This window comes from Camelus ferus, chromosome 7 (genome assembly GCF_009834535.1).
Source record: "Camelus ferus isolate YT-003-E chromosome 7, BCGSAC_Cfer_1.0, whole genome shotgun sequence".
In the NCBI taxonomy this organism is placed as follows: domain Eukaryota; kingdom Metazoa; phylum Chordata; class Mammalia; order Artiodactyla; family Camelidae; genus Camelus; species Camelus ferus.
Genome location: NC_045702.1, coordinates 13,380,217 through 13,405,646, shown reverse-complemented (window position 1 = coordinate 13,405,646; position 25,430 = coordinate 13,380,217). Strand labels below are relative to the sequence as shown.

The following is a 25,430-nucleotide window of genomic DNA, read 5'->3' as shown; positions in this document are numbered from 1 at the left end:
TTTACACATTAGGTATGCCATTGGGCAGTTATAATTCTGTCACGTGGCCTGTTATGTACTGTTAGTACTAAAGCTGGCTCACTGTGAGGTAAATACAGGACATTGAATATATGGGTAATGTGGTGATATGCAGAGTATTCTGCCTACTGCCATACTCATTATTTATTAGAGTACTGTTTTGCTAGTTGACTGTTAATGTTTAGATAGAATCTGGAGTATTCACCTTAATATAGAATGTTCAAATTATTTAAATTTCCCTTGTCTAGGCAGGCAATTTCTTATCGGGCTATTTGCTAATACATTAAGGCCCACCAATGTTTTATATCCATGTTGTTCAATTCTAAGACAGTTTTATTTTTCAAAAGCATTTATTGAGTACCTACAGTGTGCCAGGCACTGTGTAAGACATTGAACATAAACCAATAAATAGGTAGACCCTGCTTACTTTCAAAAGTAACAGTACACTATGAGGAGTGCTGCATGCTATAGAGGCACAAGAGATAGCACCTGTACTTGAGAGGAAGGTATGTACTTCCCTGCTATCTTTGAGGTAAAGTGCTTTTGGCAAAGGAATTATACAGGTGCTTCTGGATGAGAAAGAGCTTGATGTGCAAATGATCTGTTTGGCTGGAAGATTAGAGTGAAATGGTGAGAGATGAGGCTGGCGAGGTAAGTGTTAACAGATGATGAAGGGCTTTCTAACCATGCTAAGGAGTTTGTACTTTATCCTAAAGGCAATGGGAACCTATTGATTGTTCTTAAGAACAGAATGACATGGCAATCTAATTTGTGCTTTGAAAATATTATTCTGGCTGCTCAGTGTAATTTACATACAAATCTTACGTTGCTTTGCAAGTGTTATACCCATATATTGGCCAGAACTTATTTTCATAAGCCAGTCTCCAACCTTTTCAGACCCAGTACCCACATTTAAAAACTGATATTTTATAACACCCTTTGAATTTCGTGAAATGACTTCTTGATAATGTAATCTGTCTCCATTGGTAGCATTAGTATCATCCAGGAGCTTACTATACAGACCTTCAGGGTTTGAGAGTATGTATTTTAACTAGATCCTCAAATGATTTATATGCATATATGTTTGCCAAGTACTTTTTTTTCAGTATATAATAAAATAGATTCTGACATCTCTAGAATCAGTGTGAATATGACAACTACAGATGCAGATTGTTACAGGTGCATGTTTTGGCAACTCAGGTGCCATGAAATGCCAATGATGTGATTTTTCTGAAGCAGCTCTTAGTAAAATTCCAAACAAAGCACTTGTAGTTGTCCCTTAATTACATACTATTTGTTTTCCTGTAAATTCAACATGTCAAAACTGTGGGGAACTACTTTACATTTACATATAGTGTGGAATTATTTTTTCTAGGTTCACTTAATTATAAACAGGCTTCTCAGCTACATGAATGTCCTGTAGAACATTCAGAAGTTGTGTAGGACAATTTTTATTGTACAGGGCTAGCCTGAGTGTTGTAAGTCATTCCTTGCTTCCATCCACTGAACACCAGTAGTGTCTTCCAATCACTTTGACAAGCTCCCCTAGTAAAAGCTCCCTTGAATGCTGCCTTCATTGAGAACTACTGCCATAAACTCAGATATGGTATGACGTGCTGATGCAGCACAACTTGTGACCAGCCTGAATCCTTTGAAGTAAGTATTTTGACTGAGGCCTTTTGCTGGGTTGGTATGCATCCAGCTGGAATATTGAATGCAGTTCTGTACTCCACTAACCAGAAAACTTTTCAAAATATACTCTTCCCTACCCCTGAGTCCCAAGACTTTTCTCTGAACAACCCAAGAGTCATTGTGCCCTTGCCTTTCTTACCCTCATATCCCTCAGGAGATTTGGGTGGGAAAAAGATTGAAAACCAGTGTAATCACTTTACCTTCTAATCCAGTAGAATTGGCTATAGAAAACATAACAACCCTATACTTATAAAAACCTAAAATCAAATAAGAGTAATTATATTAATTAAGTTGAAAACTGTTAAGAATTAATGACACCCCAACCATAGACTGTTTCACAAAGCTCTGGTTCTGTCAGATGCAGAACATATTAGCTAAGTTGTAAAAATGTGAGAGTATTATCAAATAAGTGTGTTTGGAAAGAATACTTTGCATGCACTTGAACAGGTATATGCAGAAAGCTTTCATTGAGAGAGAGTTTGCTGTTTGGAGAAATAGTAGGAAGAGCGGGTCTTTACTTTATTCTAGGAAAAGAACAAAAGTTTGATTTTGAAATAGTTGCAAATCATATGAGAGATTTTTCTATCAGATTACATACTGGTTAAATTAGCCAAGGTTAGGTAAGTTTGTAAGGGAAGCTAAATGAATGCCTATAGTGATCACAAAGTAAAGGAGACAAGTATGAGGGGAAATAACCATGAAAAAGTAACCAGGTAATAGAGAAAAAAATGTATAAATTTGTTTCCCCAGTTTTTTTTTAATCTGTCACCTCCGTTAATAAGTATCAGGAAAAGAGAAAAAAACGAGACAGTTGAGAAATGGTAAAATTTATTGACATAAGGAAACACACACAGAATAATAAATCATAAAGCATGGAAGGTTGAAGAACATTTTGTTACCTTGTTTGGAATTTGTCACTTATAAACAATATTCAATATAGTATATAAAATACTACATACAATGCATTTATGAGTAAAGGTTGTCTTGTGTCTGTTCGTGAGTTTCTATTTCTGTTTAATATATAATATTGGTCATTGTTTTGAGAATCACTTTCTTATAAGGATCGCCTATTAATGAAAATATGGTTAGAATATTTGATCTGTTTTGTGTTTAAGGATACTGTGAAGGTAAGCTCCCATAGATTATTGGTGTAGGTATTAGAACATAGTAGATAATACCAGACTTAGTAAGTCCCAGTTTCTACTCAGCAAGTCAGTAAAAAACACGTTTTAGATTTTGTGATGATTTCCTGTAGGCTAACCACACAGATTGTAATTAGGATGTAGTCACATTTATTTGGAAATTTTAAAAATTATTTTCTTTTCACTGGAGAGGGATGGTGTGTGTCCCCATTATAAGGATAAAGTTGATGAAAATGGGGACAGTTTATACCTTATTTCTTCTTCTTTTATAGGTTTTAAAACGACCAGAATATTTTGGGAAGTTTGGTAAAATACATAAAGTTGTCATCAATAATAGCACATCGTATGCAGGCTCACAGGTAACTAAATTATAGGGATTTTTGCCTTTGCTCCCTGTGGTCTGGGCTTGACCTGGGCTGTTCAGAAGGAAAATCTGCTGTGATTAGAAAGCTTGAGGGCCAAGGATTTAAGCAGTGTAGTGACCTCTGTTGGTGGGGTGGGGAATTTTTAGTGCTTATTTGACCCTTTCAGGACTTCACAGTGAATTAATAGTAATAAGAGGGAAATAGTAAAACAGACATTTAGTGGTAGTTTGAAGGGGTCGGGAGGTTGAGTCTATTATCAGCCTGTCAAATTAGATAATGATTTCTAATTAATATTTTCAGATATTGTAAACTTAATAGAGCGTCTTTGCCATGCTGGTATTAGCAGATAGAATACTCTTACAGATTGCATTTCTTTTTGGGAGAACATAGTTTGATACAATGTCTTCAAATCTTATTTTTTTAAATCTAACTTTCAGTATTTATTTTTTGTAACCTTGAGGAGACTGTCAGATGACATTTTTAAAAAAATAAGTGCCAAGCCAAAGATGATATTTTATTCATATATTTTAGTCTACTTAAGATCAGATGAAATTCATTAAGAATGATTATTTTAAGATGAGCTAGTGTATGGTTTAATCAAAGATACTACTACTTATAATCATTGTCATTACTATTAATGGTAGTAGTAGTAAAGACCTTTAGAATTCCCTAGGTAGGTTGCAAGAAGTTTTTTAAGTTTTTGTTGGATTTGTTACTAATAACAGTGGGTTTTCACTTTAGGGTCCAAGTGCCAGTGCTTATGTAACCTATATCCGGTCAGAAGATGCTCTCAGAGCCATACAGTGTGTCAACAATGTGGTGGTAGATGGCAGAACACTTAAGGTAATAATGGTCCTCTTGACTTTTTTTTTTTTTTTTTTCAAAGGGGAAAGGATGAACTGTAGAAGTAGAGGAGAGCCTAGCATTTATGTATTACATGAAGGAAATTTTATTTGAAGGTTGCGTCTTAGACATCAGCTACCTTGTTTATAACTGACCTATGTAGAGGTCTGTTTTGCCAGATAGAAATAAACACATTTATTATTAGGAGATAAGCTTTTAAAAATCTCCTATATTTATATATATTTTGTGAAAATGGATTTATTATTCCTGTCAGAAATGGATAATGGTTCTGATTTGTTGTCCTTAAATATCTGGGCATTGATCAGTTTAGGTTTGAGTGTCCCACCAAGCAATGCTTTAAGTAAATGGAAGAAGGACGGCATAATTAGAGTAAGGAATTTGCCTTCTTTTGTGCCTAACCACTTACATCATAGAACAGGCTTTGCTGTCTACTCTTCCAGTCTCTAGGGAAATGATTTGGGTGCTCAAGTTCTGGAAACCATAGGCTGAGTTTTTTTTTTTTAGTTCTTTCAAATGATCCTCATTTTAAATAAATCTTGCTAATAATAGTTAAGTTCTCTAGTATTACTAGGCACATTTCTTATTTTGTTGTGTCTGTGCCTCATTTTAGGCGAAATGAAAACACTAAACATGGAAAGTATCATTGTGGTGCCAGCTCACATTTTGGGTCTTTTTTCCCCTCCCCTCCTCTCCTCTTCCTGCAGGCATCTCTAGGTACAACAAAATATTGCAGTTACTTCTTAAAGAATATGCAGTGTCCAAAGCCTGACTGCATGTACCTACATGAATTGGGGGACGAGGCGGCCAGCTTCACAAAAGAGGAAATGCAGGTAGTAAAGTAATGTGGATTATCAACTTTGTAGAAAAGGAAGTATTTTTCTTTATAGGTGAAAATTGAGATCTAGGGATTTTATTATTATTTTTTAACTGGTATTACTTTAAAGTAGCATTTTCCAAACAGTGTTCCATGAAATGTCAGTTCTGCAGGATATTATTATAATAAAAATGGATCTGTGTTCCACTAAGTTTGAAAATGCTAGATTAATGAAGAAAATAGGGTTTTTCTTTTTTTCCAGCTGTACTTCTCAGAGTCTTTAATATGCTAATACATATCCCGGAGGGGGATGTAGAACCAGAACTTAATTGACCAAGGAAAGTATTTTGGTAAATGCTACTTTGGGGGGAATGTCAGCAAAATGAAAGCTAAGTGGGATGTCGTAATTATGAGGTCCCATCCCCACCCCGCCCAGTCTCTACTCTTTACAGAACATGCTAGAAAATAATACTGTATCAAATGTTGCAGATAAGCTAACATTTTTATTAAATGATTCTCCCCATGAAAGTGTTCACTAAGTCAGTATCCTGTAAAGGGTGAATTGAAGGCTTATTATCCTCTGTTATTTTTTTACATTTCCTGTTCTCCTGTCTCCTTTCAATTTATAGTATAAACATGCCTTTACAAGTAAAAATGTTGACCATACAGCATACTAAATGAGGATTATACCAAAGCACAATGCTGCACTTCCCTATTATAGATGAGGACTTCAGATTGTTGCTGTGGACTTTTGCAGGAACACTTCTCATTTAGAAGGTGGGGGGCATTGACTGATTGCTACCTTTCGTTCTCTAGGTCAAACTAGAGAGAGTCTAGGAGGGGCTCCTTTCAGAGCCAATTGTTAAATAAAATGAAATACTACTTTTTTTGACTTGGAGTTACTGCAGATTAAATCCCATTATAATAAATACATTGTGATTTCTTGACAGTGTGTATTTTCTTTATGATCCCAAAACAGTGTTAAATAAGTTCTCTCTGATAATTAATTGGGACAGGTGACTTTTTTCTTGCTTATTCCCTAAGTGCTTCTTGATTTTTTTCTTCTTTTGGGTGAAACTTTCTTGGATGAAATTTAAGGTTGAATCATTTCAAGCTGAATTTTGACTAGTGGGGACTATGCTTCACTCATGGGTACTATTACAATGAAAATCTCTGTCAAAGAATTTCTGAGCTGCAGTTGATCTCACTTTAAGTATTATTGAACAGAAAAAGAAAATGGATGGTCTCTTAGAACTTACTTGTAATGAGATTTAACCTGTCTGTAAACTGCCCCTGTTGAATCATTTGAATACCAGATTGAGCTCTTTGTGGCTAACCAAAGCCAAAGCCGTAGTGTCTCCTCAAGTATTGATTGCAGAAAGAATTTTCAAGACTTACCATGTCTTTAAGATATAAAACCCACATCTAGCAGTATTTTCTCTTAATAATTTAAAATTCATTTCATATTATTGTCCTGAATTCATCTCACTCTTTTTTATATGAGTTTAAAATTACTTTGAAAAGAGGTTTCTTTGTTAAAGCACTTCCTCAATGTAGGAAGGAAATTTGAACAAATTATATCATGGCAAAAACCGGAAGATCTTTCCTTGTTACTACATAACTCAAAATTTAGTACCATATGAAATATTTACAGATTCAATTGAATAGGCAAGAGCCCTCTCAGAACAGGGAACGATGCATTGTGCAATGTATATGATATAATTGTGTTTGATTAGATGATATTGCCCTTGCTTGTTTTTACTGTTTTGTTTTTGTTTTGATCTGTTTTGCTTTTGGTTTTCCCATAACGTCTATTTAGACCACAGTTTTATAGTAATTAACAACATTGAAAGGTAAGTAAAAATGGCATTGTAGTCACGAAATACAAGCAAACAGTTTACTTGAAGTAATTTCATTGTAGTTTGTTTTTGTATTTGACCATTTTCGTATGTGACTTCACTGTCAGTCTTTGATGGATTTGTTCTGTAACATTTCTGACACTGCTTTCTGACAGACAGCTATCAACTCCAGTAAATACAGAGCTGTGTTTTTTGTGTATAGAGCAGAGATTTACTAACTGGCCCTTCGCAGAAAAAGTTTGCCAATGTTTTAGGCTTTCTGGGCACCTGATCTCTGCAGCAACTACTCAGCTTTGCTATTGTAGCATGAAAGCAGCTATAGATAACATGTAAATGACTGAGCTTGACTGTTTCAGTAAAACTTTATTTATAAAAGCAAAGTGGCTGGCTGTAAATTGCCAACCTCTGGGCTAGAGTTTAAAATACATTCATTTTTATGTAGAAACAAATTAATGTAATTGTTACTTAGTGTTAAGATAATGTAAAATATAATAAAACTCTTCATCTGTGTATTACTTACAGTGCTAATCTCTTAAAAACAGACATTGATTTTCAATGATCTTCAGAAAATTCTGTAATGACCTATTAGAAGACTTAATTCTTACATGAAAGATGGGAAAGTAGGTTTAAAAGGGACCCTCTAGTTTTTTGAGCTAGCAAAGAAGTTGTCTGTTAATATGCTTTTCTCCACGTAAAGTGGTTGATGAAATGCCTTAATTAATGAAGTATGTCTCATGTAGTTTTGTTGGAAGAACTTTCATTGGTTTGGAAGTTGTATGATGTCTTCCTTACAGGTTCCTCTGACACCATGAAAAACCCTTAGTCTTTAATAATTCAGAAAGTACGTCAGTATTTTATACCAGCCACTTTGCGAATCCCACTGCAGTTTTAATTTCTTCTTCCATTAGGCGGGTAAACACCAAGAATATGAACAGAAGCTACTTCAAGAATTATATAAATTAAACCCCAATTTTCTTCAACTGTCTACGGGTTCAGTTGATAAGAATAAGAACAAAGTAACACCACTGCAGAGGTATGATACGTAAGTACCGATATTAGTATAATCAGATACCTTATCTTCATGTCTGTCAATCTTCTCTTCATTCTACATCTTTTTCAGGCAGAGTTCTTCTTGACAGTGTCTATCCTTTGTGCAGAGTTGTTGTACTATATAGGAAATGTTGAGTCACAATTTCTGGGTTTGAATATTTGCTGCCTGCTGCTCCCTGGTAATACTTCAGATGAGCCTCTTGATGCTTCCCCTTGGCATTGATTTGCAGACTACCCTGAGCCGTGGGAACACTCTCCTTGATAAAATGGAAATTAAGGGGATGTGGGTTGTTAAAAGGCTCTTGTTACCTCATTAAGGTTTCTCTTCTGATATAATGAGGGGGAAAATACTGTAAAAGGGAAAGTGGGAGTTATCTGAAGCATTTTGTGTTGGGCATACAGTTATCCATGGTTGTTTAGTCTCAGGAATCACTGAATTCTTATATCCTCTGAGCGAGAACAGTATCCCATATTCAGATCTTACTCATCTTAGGAGACAGCTTGTTTCTATGTAGACCTATATGCTCTTGATGTTTAAACAAACTTACAATCTTATGTATTGAGTCTCATTCTGATATGGTGATCTTCACATTTGGGACTGTATTTGGTTATGGCCTGTCAAAAAATGGTATGACTAATAAAAATGATAATTTGGGGATTATACTTTATTCTGAATGGTCCTTAAGTTTGATGTGTTAGGATTTTTTTTTTCTAAGTTTGGTAAGTTTAACTTTTGTAAAGGTAATTCATTTAAAGTAAATAGCCATAATTAGATTGGTTTTATTTTTAAAAAATTATTCCAGAGTTAAATTTCTTTAAGTGATGTTTTAAATGTCTGGGTATTACATGTTGTAATGCCTATTTAGCACTAAAATAACATAAGGGCCATTTTCAAACACAGCTAATAATAACTACATGGATTGTTGTCAGAGTCAATTTCTTCAAAAACGTGTTGTATTTAAATTCTTGAAGTCCTTGTAAAGTTTATTCACTTTGATAGTAAAGATTACTTATAAGGCTATTCAAGTTTAAATACTTCTTGTTTATACACACACACACACACACGCACACACACACGTGTATATAAATACATAAGAGGACACAGAGCAAAACATAAAATTACTATATAGTAAACTATGTGAAATTTGTTTTATCAAAGCTAAGAATAAAAGCTAAGTCCAGAAGAAACCTTTTTGGGTTGGTAAGCTTTGACCCTTTTCATTGATCTTTCTGTACCTACCCTTGTATATTTATTTGATATGAACCTATGCTATTACTTACCTCACCAATTGCTTAACTCTGTAGTGCATTGTATAAGAATGGGGTTATTGTAGTAAAAATTTATTTCAGATGCTTTTAAATGCACATCTTTATTACCATTAAAAATTACCATTGTCATTCTATTTAAAATCATATTCTGGGGTTATAGCCCCTAGAGAATTCAGAGCAGAAATGTAAAATTTAGATGATCTCTTTGAGATAGTATTTGTTTTTTCCAGAATATAGAAGTAATATGTTTCTATTGAAGGAAATCTGAAAAATATATAAAAGCATATAAAAGAAAGTAAATATTGTATGTGATGTCAATACTCAGACGTTTTCACTGAAAATGATTTGATGTATCTTCCTTGCAGTGTATATTTCCTTGTGGTCCTTTTCCTTCCTGTGAGTGTATATACACAAAATACATTGGTTTGTTACATTTTAAAACTTAATACTCCAATGATTATGAATATTTTCCCATGTTATGAAAACATAATTTTTTGACTGTGTAGTATTCCTTATATGTGAGAATTTCAAATTTATTAAACAGTCTCCTGCTAGTGATTATGTTATTATCATTTTGGTGCTATTATTTGTAACACTGTGATGAACACTTTTTTCATACAAACATCTTGGTTATAGTTTTGATGCTCTTAGAACCGCTGAGTCAATGATTATGAGTACGTATTTCCTTGAATTGAGTGTTTTTTCCTGCACATTTGCCAACTTGATAAAAAACCTCTCATTTTTATGTTTGATTAATATAGTAGACTTCTGATACAATGTGAATTCACATCTCTTTGCCATGTTTTATTGATGTATACAAGTGTTTTGTGTGCAGTATTTAGATCCAGCTTTCCCCAATTAGTTGACCAAGTCTATTTGTTTCAAAGTACTCGAATTTATAGATCAATTTGGGAAGAATTCATACTCTACATTATAACACTGAATCCTCTCAACCATTAGCGTGGTATTTCTCTCTATTTAAGTCTTTTGTGTCTCTCAGGAAAGATTTTCGTTTTGTTTCTTCCCTTTTTTATATTGGGTCTCCCTCTTTCTGTTTGAGAATCCCTAGGCTAAAAATTAAAGAACAGTATTAGAAAGTAGTGCTAGCAGGCAGGCATCCTTGTCTCATTACTTTTACAGATATCTCCATTGTTTTAGTCGCTCTTTCATATGATTTTGACCATTTATTTGAGATAAATTTTTAGTCACAATGCAAAAATACCTGGTTATTTTTAACTTACTGAGCTTAATTTCTTTAGATTGGAAGTGAAAATCGGAATTTTCAGCATTCTAACAAGTTATTAGCTTTCTTTAACTATTTTTTGTGATCAGGTTTTAATGGATTTACTAGTATTTTATTGACTTTGCCTTCATATAAAGTATAGGTAGAGCACATTTATAACTGTTTCAGTAATAGGAGAGGAGTGTCATAGCAGCCACAAGTTATAGAGGAAAAAAAGAAGAAGAAGGGCATTATACTCATTTAATAACTTTGCCTAAAGCCAGCACTACTGAACTTCAGCTGGAACTAAAATAAATTTTCACATGGTTACCATGTTTGGCATAAGTACATGATTGGGGAGGGAGAACGGTTATTTTTTTGTTTATTTAACACAAGTTCCTAAAATTTATTAAAGGCAATGGATGGCCCAAGATACAGAGAATTTGTTTGTTTGTTTGCAAGCTCCTATAGCTTGCTTTCTTTCCAACCCCTGCAAGAGAGTCATTTGATTGTCAGTAATATTGAAGGTCTGCTTTGGTCTCCATTTTTACATTGCCACTATACAGGGTACAGTAGTAGGGATGAATTTGTAGATAAGTTTTCTTCTTCCCACAGGGAAGACCTGCCAAGTTAGGATGATGACCAGCATAACTCTTATGTGGTCTTGTCCAAGAGAGAACATTTTTCTTATTCAGGATAAGTTGAGAATTAAACTTTCTAGGGAAAAAAGAAAAAGAATGGTTCCTCTTCCTCTTTTCTTGGCATTCTTGTGTAGTAAGTAGCAATTTTAGAAAAATGGCAAGAAGGCAAAACTTGGAACCTTATAGATTGACATTAAATTTAAAATGTAGTTTTCTCATTTCTAATGAAGTCAGAGTGCAGATATTAAGAGTACCGTAGCTGCTAATCCTCACTGAACCTTGACATGGTCCCCTGATACACATTAATGTCAGATAGCGAATTTTCTGCAATAAGTCTTCTTCCTAGCTCACTTAAATGAGTAAGTTAGAAGGTATATGCCAATTGCTGCCCTCCATTATTAAGAGTTTGAAAGTATATCGGTCAGATTGATTATTGACTGTAGATATGCTAGTTTTCTATATTAATAAGTTACTTTGAGATAATGAATTCAAATGATGAGAGTAGGGAGTAAGGTAGTCATGCAGCAGTGATGCTTAAGGACTGGATGTTTTGTTTTTAAGTTTGGGGCTTTGAAATGCCTTTATTTAGATTGAGACACTATTTGTGCACCAACTGAAGGCCAAAAAAGAAATGATAGTAGCTAGATGGGCTGCTGTATGCCCAGGACAGTGAGTAGGCCTACCTACAAGTATTTGAGGGGACAGGTTATGATTATTACTTGATATTGTGGCTCAGTCAAATAAGCCACCTAGACTTAGGTGGAAAGATGGTTGAACAAAAGTTTGGTGTCTTCTGTGTTCATTTAATCTCCGCAGTAGTCCTGTGTGGTAGATATCATTGTTATCTTACTACTGGCAAGAAAACCAAGTCTCAGAGAGTTTAGGTAATTTACTAGTATCCTACACAAATAAATGATAGACCGGATTTTGGCCAAAAATCTCTGTCACTCTTAAGCCTAAGGTCATTCTCCCACTCTGCCATTGCTTAGTCTAGAAGAGGTAAAATACTTTAACACTCTGACACTAATTAAGAACTCTAACATGAATCAAACGAATTCAGTTAAATGAAACTGTGTGATAACTGTGTGTTGTTTGACCTTGAAGATTTCTGGTACTTAAGGCTTATTACCTCAGGATACATGTAGTGAACGTACTATAAATTCCAAGGAAGTTTTAAGCAAAACCTTCTCTAAACCACAGATTGGTGGCAGTAGAGGATAAGTGAAAGAAATGAAAGAAGAATTTCTATAGGAATTTGTCAGTTTTTTTCACATTGAAGGAAAATGTACATCTTTTAAAAATACACAGCTATGTCTCTATTGAAAATCAAATATAAGCTCTGATATACCGAGGGCGTAGTGGAGTGCCCTATTTATTTGGCGGAATGGGAGTAGTCACTGTGTGAATCCTGTTCTCCTGTCCTGACATCATTTGGTAAACTCCAGAGATTTAGAAAAAAGTACAATCCAGAGTCAAAATAGTCTCAAGTAAGGGGGAGGGTATAGCTCAGTGGTAGAGTGTCTGCCTAGCATGCACAATATCCTGGGTTCAATCTCCAGTACTTCCATTAAAAAAAATAAATAAAAACAAATAAAACTAATTACCCCTCCCCCCAAAAAAGTCTCAAGTAGAGCTTGTTAAACCATGTATAGGCTTCTGGATATATGTGAACTCAAATTTTATGTAAAGTTGTGTGTGTATGTACGTTTTTTTCTGGAGGGAGGATCCATGACCTAAAAATAGTTACAAATTACTAGTGTATGCTCATGCCTATAGAGGTGACTTCAGGAGCAGTATAACACAGTAATTATCAGTATGGACAAGTGCCATGAAAGGTGGTGTACCCTTTTTTTGTAAAATGTTTCCCCAGAGAGGCATTCTGTCATTTGTAAAAGATAAGTGATTTGCAGTTCTCTACTTATGTTTTTGCATAAAACTAAGAGCTATTACTAAATTAAGTTAATGAGTTGGTAAGGTTTGCTAAAATTGGATATTACATTAAAATTCATGCATTATAAGATTTTTCTGAACTTATTTCTCAGAATCTTTCCTATTTCTCTTAAGAAATTTTACTCCCATGTTGTATTTGTACATAAAAAGTTACTACACATGTGCACATACGTACTAGAAAACTAGTAAGTCTGCTCTGATATCTTGCTCCACCTAAGCAGAATATTTTCAAAATAGAAAGCCACTGGTATTTTTTCTAGAGGATGGGTGTAAGGAGTGAGAGGGTGTAGAGAGGGAGGGAAGGGTATGGGATGGAGAGGAGTTAGAGATAGAGTTTTTGGTGCCCTTATTTCTTAGAATAGAAGAAAAGGCACATCAAGTGAGCAATTGTATGTTTAAATTCAATTTAGTATCTTTTAAGATCAGACTTTATTACTGAAATACAAAATTAAAATGAATAGGTAGAGATTTTGCTTGCTGGTTTTGAAAGCTTGCCACATCTATGATATGTTTAGGATGGTGGATGCCTTATCTTTCAGTTTTAATATTAAGGATAATTAAATTTTTGTGCTTACTAATCAAAATATTTTCATTCATATTTGATATGCCCTGGAGTTACAAGAAAATTCCAATTAAAATCATACTTGCCAACTACAATCAGTCCAGGTTTATTGAGGGATTTTTTTTTCTTGCCATGTTAATTGTGTCACATTACTTAAGATGTGGCTGTATTTTAGCAGCAAAGTGATACTTTAAATGTTAATGTATATTGAAGACTGTATCAAAATAAATTCTATAAAAGCAAGCTTCCTGTCTATAACTTAAATTTGTCATTTGCAGTATCAAACTATCTCAGTTGTTTAAGACTGGCAAGTGTGAAAATTAAAATGAATTATTCTCAATGAATGTGGGACTTTTTAGGAGCATTGTGAATGTGTAGTTGTGTATATAGTAACATGACAGAAACTTGGAAATGTCCACTATATTGACATCTGTCTCAAAATTTACTATATGTTCAAAATGCAACAAAAATTCGTATACCCACAAATACTGATTTTATCTTTTGAATGTGATAAACAAGGAAACTAGACTGTCTGAATATTTTTTCTATCCCACTCCAAGTTCTGGAAAATAATTTTTTCTTTGATGCTTCTACTATGTAACTATTTATTTTATGTTGCAAATTTTAGAAAGTAGCCAAGAGTCTGTTTTCAGGAATTTGGTTGGCATCACCACCAAGGAAGTAAAACTCTAAGAACTGCCTTTGGGGCAGTTGTGAGCTAGCAAAGTTGGCTGAGCATCTGAAGATCCAGACAGCGGCACAGCTGTGTCAGATAGTTGTGAATTCTGGTTTATCTGTAAAACAGAGTATTTAAATCTGATATTAATGATTCCTTCTGGCTCTAAAGTCTAGTAATTTCAGAGGCTTTGAGGAGACCTGATGCCTTTTCACTGTTCCTCTTCATTTCCATTAGTGCAGTGATCATCAGATATCAGGTGTCTCAATTTAAACTAATTGAATCAATCTCCAAGGACAGAATCTTAGTACTTTAAACAAATAAATATAAATATTAATATTTTGAAAAGCTTCATAGCACTGGATTCCAACTGTTGGGTTAATTGGAAAGGATTTACTCCTGAGAAATCTATAATTTCACCATAGATTTCAGGACTATTTATGACTATAACTTAAAAAATTTAGTGAGACTGTTTATATGAAAACATTATATGTTTATAAATTTTTATGTCCGGGAATTTACACACACAGCATTGCCTTCTGGAAATCACAGTTTGATTATGTTGGGACCTAACTACCTATTATAATTTCTCAGTCCCACTTGAGTCCAGTGCTTTTTGGTCCTGTGTGGTTCCGGTATCTTGATTTCTCCTTCTCTCCATGTTATTACTGGACAACAATGATTCCAAGGCTAAGATACTGTTCTTCCACTTCTTAAACCAAATGAATAATGAGAGTGGCTGCTGCAGCCAGGACCTTGCGTGTTTGTTGCTACAGCACAACTTGCAAAGATTCTGTTGGAACGTTCAGGCCTTTCCTTGAGGCCCTACCTAATTGGCTGAGACATCTTTGATCTCTTTAATTCTGATCCAGGCTCAGAGGGCTCAGTCGGAGCAAGGAGAGGCAAACCTCATAGCACCTTTGAAAAGCCAGCACCATGAGATTGAGTCCTGGACCCTGGAATTAAGGGGCTATGATGGAGAAGCTGGTAAAATCCATCAACCAGCTGAAAGACCAGCAGGATGTCTTCTGCTTCAGATAATAAGATCCAGACCCCAGTGAAGACACCCTCTTTGGACCCCCAACAAACCACAGCTTTTGCAGGAAACTCTCAATGAACTGGACAAAAGGACAAAAGAGGTGCTGGATCCCTCCACAGCTTTGCTAGGCCAGTTAACTACGCCAGCTGAGGTACTGCTGCCAAAGTTAGAGGCATGGAAAGTCCAGGAACACAGCACCTGAATTGGAGCTCCCTGGACCATGGGTTGAAACAACTGGAGCAAAGCAGTTGTTTCACTTGCATCATCTGCTGAAGGAGCTGAAGGGATCGAGTCACCTGGTTAGCTATTAGGACAACCTTTCTGACCAAAGGGTGGACCTCTGGAAGGCCCCATACACAGCGTTGCTGTCAGGTCTGTTCCACAAAGCCCTTGTGATAGAAACCCAGCCCTTCATGTCCCAAACTCCCCGCTGACCCCTTATCCTCAACACTGAGAGGAATTTCACCGTCCAAATAAGGCTGCTGAGATTCCAGGAAGGCATTGGGTTACTGACTGCAGAAGTTGCCACTGACTGTAATCTTCCTTAATTGAAGTGTCCTTCAGTATCCATGGGGATTGGTTCCAAGAACCCCTTAGGATACCAAAATCCTCAGATGCTCAAGTCCGTTATGTAATATGGTGTAGTATTTGTATATAACCTTTACATATCCTCCCATATAGTTTAAATCACCTCTGGAGTACTTATGATACGTAATACAATGTAAGTAAGATGTTAATACTATGTAAATAGTTGCTGGCACAAGAAAAATTCAATTTTTGCTGTTTGGAACTTTCTGGAAATTTTTCCCCCACATACTTTTGATGCACAGTTGGTTGAATCTGCAGGTGTGGAACTCATGGATGTGGAGGGCCAACTGTGCAAAGTTTCTAAAAGTTCAACATTCTGACTTCAAACCAGAAAAAATGTGACCCCCAAGAAGAGACAGATTCAGGGTTTAATTTGGAACTTGGGCTATCTGACTCTGGTGGAGCAGTGTTCAGATGGTTCTGGAAAGGGCAACAATAGAGGACTGCTGGACATGACAAGAACTGTACATTATCAGCTTCATGGTCAGATATTCCTACCAGGATCTGAAGCAGGAGCTGAAAACAAACACCCTCTCTATGGTGCTTATTTCTAACATGAACCTACTCTTTATTGCCTGATCCTTGGTTCTGTGGTGCAGTCTACTGGGCTCACATCCCCAGATTCAGCAGTTCTTTGCCAGTCCCCCATCCTCTGCCCTCCCCACAAAAAAACAAAACCCCAGAATCCTGGAGCTTGCTAGGTTCTGTTCTAAATTGGCATTTCTCCTACTTTGGCCAAGGCCTCGACCTGGTGCAGCTGAGCATGTTGAGGGACAAGCTTTTTGGGCAGAACTCTAAAATTGAGGGTGCATTGTTGTCCTGGGCTGACTTCAGTAAGCAAGAGAGCCCTCGAGATAAGCCACCATTCTGGACATGGCCCTATAAAATTCTGGACCTGGAACATGACCACCTGAAGGATCTCTGGCATGATGGCCACATCATGGGCTATATCATGCCGCATCATGGGCTATATGAGCTGGAGTCAGAAATGCCAGCTGCTGAAGACCATCTCTGGTACCTTTCTACTACTCTTCAGTGAGTCATTGGAAGAGGGAACATTAGCTGCTTCTGGGTGGATAATGGTGCTCATCTCCCCTGTGCAGCCCTGCACCAAGAAGGTGCTGAAGTCATCCACCACTACCAGCTGCTTACTGAGGAACACTTACCTGAGAACCTGCTATACTTCCTCTGGCCTGGAATCCCCAGGGATGGGGCTTTTGGCTGCTACTACCAGGAAAAAGTTGATCTTCAGGAACAGAGGAGATGCCTGAAACATAGGCTCATTGTCATTTCTAACAGACAGGTGGATGAGCTGAAGAAAACTACTGGAGCCAGAACTGGAGTCATCAGAGCTGGAGCCCAGGCTGGCATGAGGGCCAAAGCCAGGCCTGGAGTTAGAGCCACTACTTGGGCAGGGCTGGATCTGGGCCCAGCACTGGAGCCCACACTAGGCAGAGTATCACAAAGAATGCCAGAACCAAACCTGGAACCAAAACTACAACTAGAGCCTATTCTAGAGCCATTCCCTGGGAACCCCAGGAAGTAGCTGCCATTCCTCTGAAGGTGTGCTTTTAGTGTAACTTGAGATGCAATGAAAGTGGGGCCCTCTGTAGATGTGACTTTTTCCTGCCTGGAACATTAGAGAAATAGTCCTTTTCAGAAAGGGGCCCTTCTGAGCAGAAGTGACTAATAAACTTTGTGCTGACCTCAGGGGGAGGAGGGGGAGAAAGCCTGTAGATTGTTTGTTTGTTTGTTGATTTTTAAATTAAAAAGCCCTGTGCAGTTTATTTTAGTATACCCAATCTTCTTTCATCTGATATCACTGGGGCTTGGCAGTTCTTGACCAGAGAATAGTTCATTTATAGAGTAGGCCTCTTTCTTCATTAGTAAATGTGATAATTATTGAAGTTTTGTTTCCTTAACCTTCTTGGCATGGTAATAGGTGGATGGATGTTGAATGTAAAACAACAAATTTGTTAATATGGCTGCAGCTTAAGCAAACCCAGGTCTTGATGGAGAAGGTTAGACACACCTGATGCCAGGGGAGTTGTGAGAACTCTGACCTGTTACTGGTAGCTCTGGGATATCTGTTTTCTGTTCAGCCACAGAGTCCAAGGAGTTCACATTTTTTGCAGTTAGACTTTCAGAATACACTTTTTCTTTCTCTTGAGTGTACACATGCATTTGTAGGGACTCTCCCACCTTTATTTTCCATTTTTGCACTGATAGTTGCACAATGGCAGGTTTAACTATACTTGACCTTTATAGCCCGCATAGGAGATAAAACTTTCTAGTTATATCCTTATTCCTAAACCTTTCATTTATTATTACTTGAATTTGTTAATTGTTCTTAAAATAAGTTAAAGAATATTCTAAAAGTGAGGGGAGCATCAGCTGCTAATATCTTGCTCTGATCCTGATTTTTCAGCAGCTGTCTTTGGATTGATGGCACCTATCTAGAAATTTTGATCTAGAAATCTTTGATAAAACCTTCCAGATAAAGAGTTAAGTGTTAATGATCATTGTTTATGAAACTGCAGTTGTAGTGGTAGACAAGATGGTATAATACTCTAATTAGTTGTAATCCAGAAACACTCTCAAGATTTATCTCAATGCTGTAATATTTTCATTTATTGCCCTCAACATTAGCAAGACTGATCTCATCTATACTGAAAATTGTTATTCAGTGTTTTTCAATGGTGGTGGTCAAGGAAGTGAACCAAGATCAAGACACTGCAGTTCTTCCTTTGTAATATCTTGCTTTCATCCTTCTGTTTCTATGACTATGCTTCCTCTCAACTTCAAGCTCTTATTCCTGTATTATAAGAATAGTGCAAGTTTGGGGAACATGGCAGAGTAGAGGCACCAGGAATCTGTCTACCCTCCTGGGCAACACTTGTAGAATCTGTCTGATGTAACTGTTACGGAATTCTGCAGTCTTTTGAAGGCTTGCAATTTTCAGGGAAAGACTTGGCAGTTAAATTTGGTCAATTTTAGCTCTTAGCACAGTAGCAGTTACTGATCCCCTGCCCTCCAGCCACATGGCAGGCTGCTAGGTACATGTTCCTGAAGCAGTTTACTCACAGCTTATGGGAGACAGGGTGGGCAAAAAGGACCCTGTCCTCAAAATATTGAGGATCTCTGTTCTGCTGATTACTCCTGATCACAGGTACAGATGAAGAGGCAGGCAGTCATTGTTGTACTGCCCCCGTTAGTTGCAAGTCCTTTCCCCTCTGGCTGAAGTCATTTCCAGGGAATTTAAAGGACTGACATCCTTTTGCCACGCCACTTTAAATTTTACTTTTTCCCATTTAAGGAGCCAGACATTAAAGACTAGGACACTCAAAAATAACTACATATACTGCGAAAATCAGAAAGTAACTCTGCATATCTAGGAAAGGCTCAGAAAAGACCTGAGAAGACCTTAAGTTTATACCCAGGGCTGATCCTTGGCACAGAGACAGCATACAACAATCAAAAAATAATAATAAACAGAGCAACACTGGGGAAGGGGAAGAATCTGATTTCCAGAGGTACCACGTTACTAGATAAATTCAAATGGCCAGCGTTAAACAAAAAAATCAGAAGGGATACAAAGAAACAGAAAAATGTAGTTTATTCAAAAGAAAATAATAAATCAACAGAAACTGTCCCTGGAAAAAGGCCTAATAATAGATACACTAGACAGAGTCTTTGAAACAACTTCTCTTGAGGATTCTTAAAGAATTAAAGGAAGATGTGGATAAAGTCAAGAAAGTGATGTGTGAACAAAATGGCAATATCAATAAAAGGTAGAAAATCTAAAAGGAAGCTAAAAAGAAATTCTGGAGCTTAGAAGTCAGGCTTGAGCATGCAGAAGGATCAGCAAACTTGAAGATTAGGCAATGGAAATCGGCTAGTCTGAGGAACACACACACACACAGTAAAAATGATGGAGGAAAGGTGACCTGTGGGACACCATCAAGTGGACCAGCATATACATTATCAGAGTTCTAGCAGGAGGAGAGAGAGAATGGTGCCGAGAGAATATTTAAGGAGACAATGGCTGAAACTTCCCAAATTTGCTGAAAGACAGGAATATAAACATCGAAGACGCTTAACAAATTCTAATTAAGGTGAATTCAGAGACCCATACTGAGACACATTATAATCAAACACAGAAGGACAAAGGAGAGAATCTTGCAAGCAGCAAGAGAAGCAAATCATCACATAGAAGGGCCCTTCAGTAAGAATATCAGCAGATTTTTTTCATTAGAAACTTTGGAGGCCAATGGGCTGATATATTCAAAGTGCTAAAAGGAGGAGGGGAAGGAAAAAAAAAAAAAAAACCTACCAGTCAGAACTCTTCTATCTAGCAAAACTGTCCTCAAAGAGTGAGGGAGAAATTAGGACATTCTCAAATAGACAAAAGCTGAGGGAGTTCAGGACCTTTAGACCTTCCCTGCAAGAAATGCTCAAGGGAGTTCTGCGAGATGAAATGAAAGGACAATAGTAGCCAGTAACCCAAAGCTGTATGAGAAATAAAGATCTTAATAAAGGTAAATAAATGAACAATTATGAAAGCGAGTGTTATTGTAACAATGGTTTGTAACTATGCCGTGTGATTTAAGAGATGTACGTTTAAGGTCCAGTACGTTAGTGTAAAAGCTAGTATTACTATAACTTTGGTTTATACCTCCAAATCTTGTTTTCTACATAATTTAAGAAACTGCATTTAAAAGAATTATTAGTTTATGTTTTGGGGCAAACAGTGTATAAGGTGTAATTCTGTGACATCACAACCAAAAGAGGTAGGGATGGAGCTATTTTGTATGTTATTGAAGTTAAATTAGTATAAATTTATGTTAGACTGTTGTAACTTTAGAACATTAAATGTAATCCCCATGATAACAAAGAGCTCTAGAAAATATGCAAAAGGAAATGAGAAAGTAAGTAAACAATTTCACTGCAAAAAGATGAACTAAACACAAAAGAAGACAGTAATACAAGAAATGAAGGAGGAAAAGCTATAAGGCATATAGAAGACAAATAGCGTGATGACTCCTTATCACTGAGTATGTTAAATGTAAATGGATTCATTTCTCCAGTCAAAAGACAGATTGGCAGAATGGATAAAAATTCATGATCCCACTATATACTGTACAAGAGACTAACAGTAGACCCAACAAACAGGTTGAAAGTGAAAGAATGAGAAGAGATACTACCTAAGAGGAATCAAAAAAGATCAGGGGTGGCTATACTAGTATCAGACAAAACAGGCTTTAAATCAAAAACGATTACAAGAGACAAAGAAGGACATTATATATTAATAAAAGTTTCAATACAGCGAGAAGATAGAACAGTAATAAACATTTACATACCTAATGACCATCAAAATATATGAAGTAAAAACTGACAAAACTAAAGGGAGAAATAATTCTGCAGTAATAGTTGCAGACTTCAGTAACCTACTCACAATAATGGATAGAATTATTGTGAGAAGATAGGGAGAGGATTTAAACAACACAATAAACTAAGTAGATCCAGCAGGCATGTACAGAACATTGTACCCAACAATAATAACTCACATTCTTCTTAAGTGCACATGGGACATTTTCCTAGATAGACTATATGGTAGGCCACAGATTAAGTCTCAGTAGGTTTTAAAACATGAGTATCATACCAAATGTCTTTTCTGACCACAACAGGATGAAGTTAGAAATCTTTAACAAAAGGAAATGGAAAATTCAGAAAATTGTGGAAATTAAACAACACTTTTAAACAACTTAGTGGATCGAAGAAGAAAATCACAGGGAAATTAGAAAATACTTCAGATGAATGAAAATGAAAACATCTCAAAACTTATGGAAAGCAGCAAAAGTGGTGCTAAGGGGAAACTATAGCAATGCATGCTTACAATATAAAACAATAAGAATTATCCCAAGTCAACAATCTTAACTTGACAACCTAAGGAACTAAAAAAAGAACAAGTTAACCCAAAGCTAGCAGAAGGAAGGAAATAATAAAGATTAGAGCACAGATAAATGAAGTAGAGAATAGCAAAACAACAGAGAAAATCAGTGAAACCAAAAGTTGATTCTTCAAAAAAATCAGCAAGATTGACGAACCTTTAGCTAGATGGATTAAGAAAGAAGTCTCAAATTAGTAACATAAAAAATTAAAATGTGAATCTTACTACTACAAATTCTACAGAAATAAAAAGGATTAAAGAGAGTACTATAAACAGTTGTATGCCAACAAATTGGATAACCTAGATGAAATGGACAAATACCCAGAAACACAAACTCTACCAAGACTATGTCACAAAGAAATAGAAAACATGAATAGACTTTTAGCCGGTTAGATCGAACTAGTAATCAGAAATCTAACAAAGAAAAGTCCTGGACCTAATAGCTTCACAGGTGAATTCTATCAGATATTTAAAGAAGAATGAATACCAATCTTTCACAGACTTCTCCCAAAAATTGAAGAGAGGGAAATGCTTCCTTACTCATTCTATCCAGCCAACATTATCCTGATACCAAAGCCTAAGGCACTATAAGAAAACTTCAGACCCCTAATGAGCATTGGTGCACGTATTCTCAGCAGACTAGCAAACAGAATTCAGCACATTAAAAGGATTATGCACCATAATCAAGTGTGATTTCTCCCTAGAGTGCAAGGAAGGTCTAATGTATGAAACTTAAGCAATGCACTGTGCTACATCAACAGACTGTAGGGTAAAAACCACGATTGTCTTGATGCAGAAGAAGCATTTGACAAATTTAAGTACCTTTCATGACAGAAACAACCTAGGAATAGCAGAAGCTACTTCAGCACAGTAAAAGCCACATATGAAAAGCCACAGTGAACATTGTACTCAATGGTGAAAGACTGAAACCTTTTTCTCTAAGATGAGAAACAAGGCAAGGATACTCACTTTTTCACTTTAACTACTTCAGTTCAATACATTGTTGGATGTTCTAGCTATAGCAATTAGCCATGAAAAAGAAGAGGTATTTAAATTGGAAAAGAATAAGTAAAGTTATCTCTTTTTGCAAATTATATGGTTTTATGTGTAGAAAATTCTAAAGGTTAGACATGCACACACACCTGTTAGAACTAATAAGTGAATTTAGCAATGTAGCAGGATATAAAGTCAATGCACAAAATTAATTTGCATTTCTGTGTTCATGTGAACAGTGAACAAACTGAAAAGCAAATTATAAAAACAATTTCATTCACAATAGGATCAAAAGAGTAAAACAGGAATTAACCAAGGAAGTAAGACTTGTACAAGAAAACTGAAACATTGCTGAAAGAAATTAAAGAAGACCATAAATAAGTGAAAACGCATCCTGTGTCCATGGATTGAAAGATTTAGAATGTCAATTCAACCCAAAGCAATCTACACTTCAGTCCCATTCATGTAAAAAAAAAAAAGATATTTTTTTGCAGATAAAAAAAAAACCCATCTGAAAAATCTCAAAGGACCTGAATAGCCAAAATAATCTTGAAAAAGAAGACAAAACTGGAGGACACATACTTCCTGATTTTGAAAACTTCCAAAACCAGTGTGATATTGACATAGAGATAGACATATAGACCAATGAGATAGACTAGAGAGCCCATAAATAAACTGTCACTTACGTGGCCAAATGATTTTTGATAAGGATGCCAAGACCAGTCCATTTAATGGGGAAAGGACAATCTTTTCAACAAATGGTGCTGGGGAAACTGGATATCCACATGCAGAAGAATGAAGTTGGATCCCTACCTAACACCTATATTCAAAACTTAATTCAGAGTGGATCAATGACCTAAATTTAAGACCTAAAACAACCCCCTCTCAAAAAAAAAAAAAATTAAAAAAGACCCTTAAAAGAAAACAAAGGACAAAAGCTTCATGCCATTGAATTTGGCAGTGATTTCTTAGATATGACATCAAAGGTACAAGTAACAAAAGAAAAAATAGACAAGTTGGACTTCATGAAAATTTTAAAAAACTGAATCAAAAGACACTCTCCACAATCCACAGGATGGGAGAAAGTGTTTGCAAATCATATATCTGATAAAGGATTATTAACCAGAATGTGTAGAAAACTCTTAAAACTCAACAACAAAAAAGTCAAATAACCCAATTCAAAAATGGGCAAAGGACTTGAAAAGACATTTCTCCAGATAAGATATATGAATGGCCAATAAGCATATAAAAAGATGTTCAACATCTTGTACGCCTATTTTCAATCATCAGGGATATGCAACTCAAAACTGCAATGAGATGCTTCCTCACACCCACATAACTACCATCAAAAAAGCAGAGAACAGGTATTTGAAAGAATGTGGGGAAATTGGAGCCCTTGTGTACTATTGATGAGAATGTAAAATGGTACAGCCACTATGGAAGATAGTATAGAAGTTCCTTTTAAAAATTAAAAGTAGATTTAACCATATGATCCATCAATTTCACTTCTAGGTATATATGTAGAAGCATTGAAAGCAGTGTCTTGAAGCGATATTTGTACACTATGTCATAGCAGCATTACTCACAGTAGCTGAATCTAAGTGTCTATGGACCAATGAGTGGACAAGCAAAATGTGTTAAATACATACAGTGTAGTAGCATTCAGCCTTAGGGAGGACATGCTGCAATATGTTAACAACATGGATGAACTTCAAGAACATTATTGTTTGTGAAATAAGCTAGTCACAAAAAGACTCTGAGTCCACAAATACTCCATGATTCCACTTTTTTTTAAAGAAAAATAACTTTGCTATTAAGCATATATAATCTTGTCAAAAATGCTTCATTATATAACAACCATAGCTGAAGACTAGCTCAACTGTTACATGGGCCTGTTACAAATAATAAGCACAGCTACTGAAGTATATGCCTAGTCACTGGAAATAAAAACAGTTATGACACACGTGGAATTCCCCATGGCGCCTGCTCCACCCTAGGTATTTAGAGTAGTCAGAGTCATCAAGACAAGTGTATGGTGGATGCTGGAAGGAGGGGGAAATGAGGAGTTAATGTTTTAGTGGGTATAGAATTTCATTTTCACAAGATTAAAAGTTACGGGGATGGTTATTGGTGGTACATGTGTTATGTATTTAATACCACTAAAGTGTACACTTTAAAGTGGTCTAGATAAATTTTACAAGTGTATTTTATCACAATAAAAATTTTAAAGAATATGTTGCAAATTTATCTCAGATTATCTGAATTATGTTTCAATCTGTTCTTCATGCCACCTCCAAATTAATCTTTCCAAAGCAGTGCTTTGTTTTTAATCATTTCTATGCTCAAAAATTTCCATTGGCCTCTGGTGTCTGGCCTCTGTCTTTCTGTCCTTACCCCCCCCCCCCCCGTTAAAACCATCCAATTATTTAGCAAAACTAATTAACTTTCTCCCAACTCTTTCTATTACCTTCTGATTCTTGATACATTTGCTATTCCTACCTTTGGTGCTTTCCCCCCCTTTTCCTTTTCTTCCTCCTAATGTGTACATTTTTTTAAGGACTTGTTTAAATTTGAACTCCCCTAGGAAACTTTTTCTAATTGCTCCATTTTAAGTGGCTCCTCTTTCTTCTAAAGAGTTAAGGCATTTAATGTTTAAATAGTTCTTTTAATAGTTGATACTGACTAATATTTGTTGGTGTACACCAGTCTTGTTTCCCCAAATATTTTAAACTTAGT

General features: G+C 36.0%; 1 protein-coding gene and 1 pseudogene across 6 annotated transcripts in view; both read left to right on the top strand.

Annotated features, from left to right (window-relative positions):
- Positions 1–25,430, top strand: part of CNOT4 (CCR4-NOT transcription complex subunit 4) — a 120,313-nt gene that overhangs the window by 62,511 nt on the left and 32,372 nt on the right. For 3 of the 6 annotated variants that reach the window (XM_006186098.2, XM_006186100.2, XM_006186102.2), the window contains exons 4-7: positions 3,125–3,211; positions 3,959–4,060; positions 4,786–4,911; positions 7,663–7,787. In XM_006186098.2, the coding sequence (XP_006186160.1) occupies positions 3,125–3,211; positions 3,959–4,060; positions 4,786–4,911; positions 7,663–7,787 (440 nt within the window). Of the gene's footprint in view, positions 1–3,124; positions 3,212–3,958; positions 4,061–4,785; positions 4,912–7,662; positions 7,797–25,430 lie in introns of all 6 variants that reach the window. The other 3 variants (XM_006186097.2, XM_006186099.2, XM_006186101.3) reach the window with 1 other exon arrangement.
- On the top strand, positions 14,250–20,237 carry LOC116664817 (annotated as a pseudogene).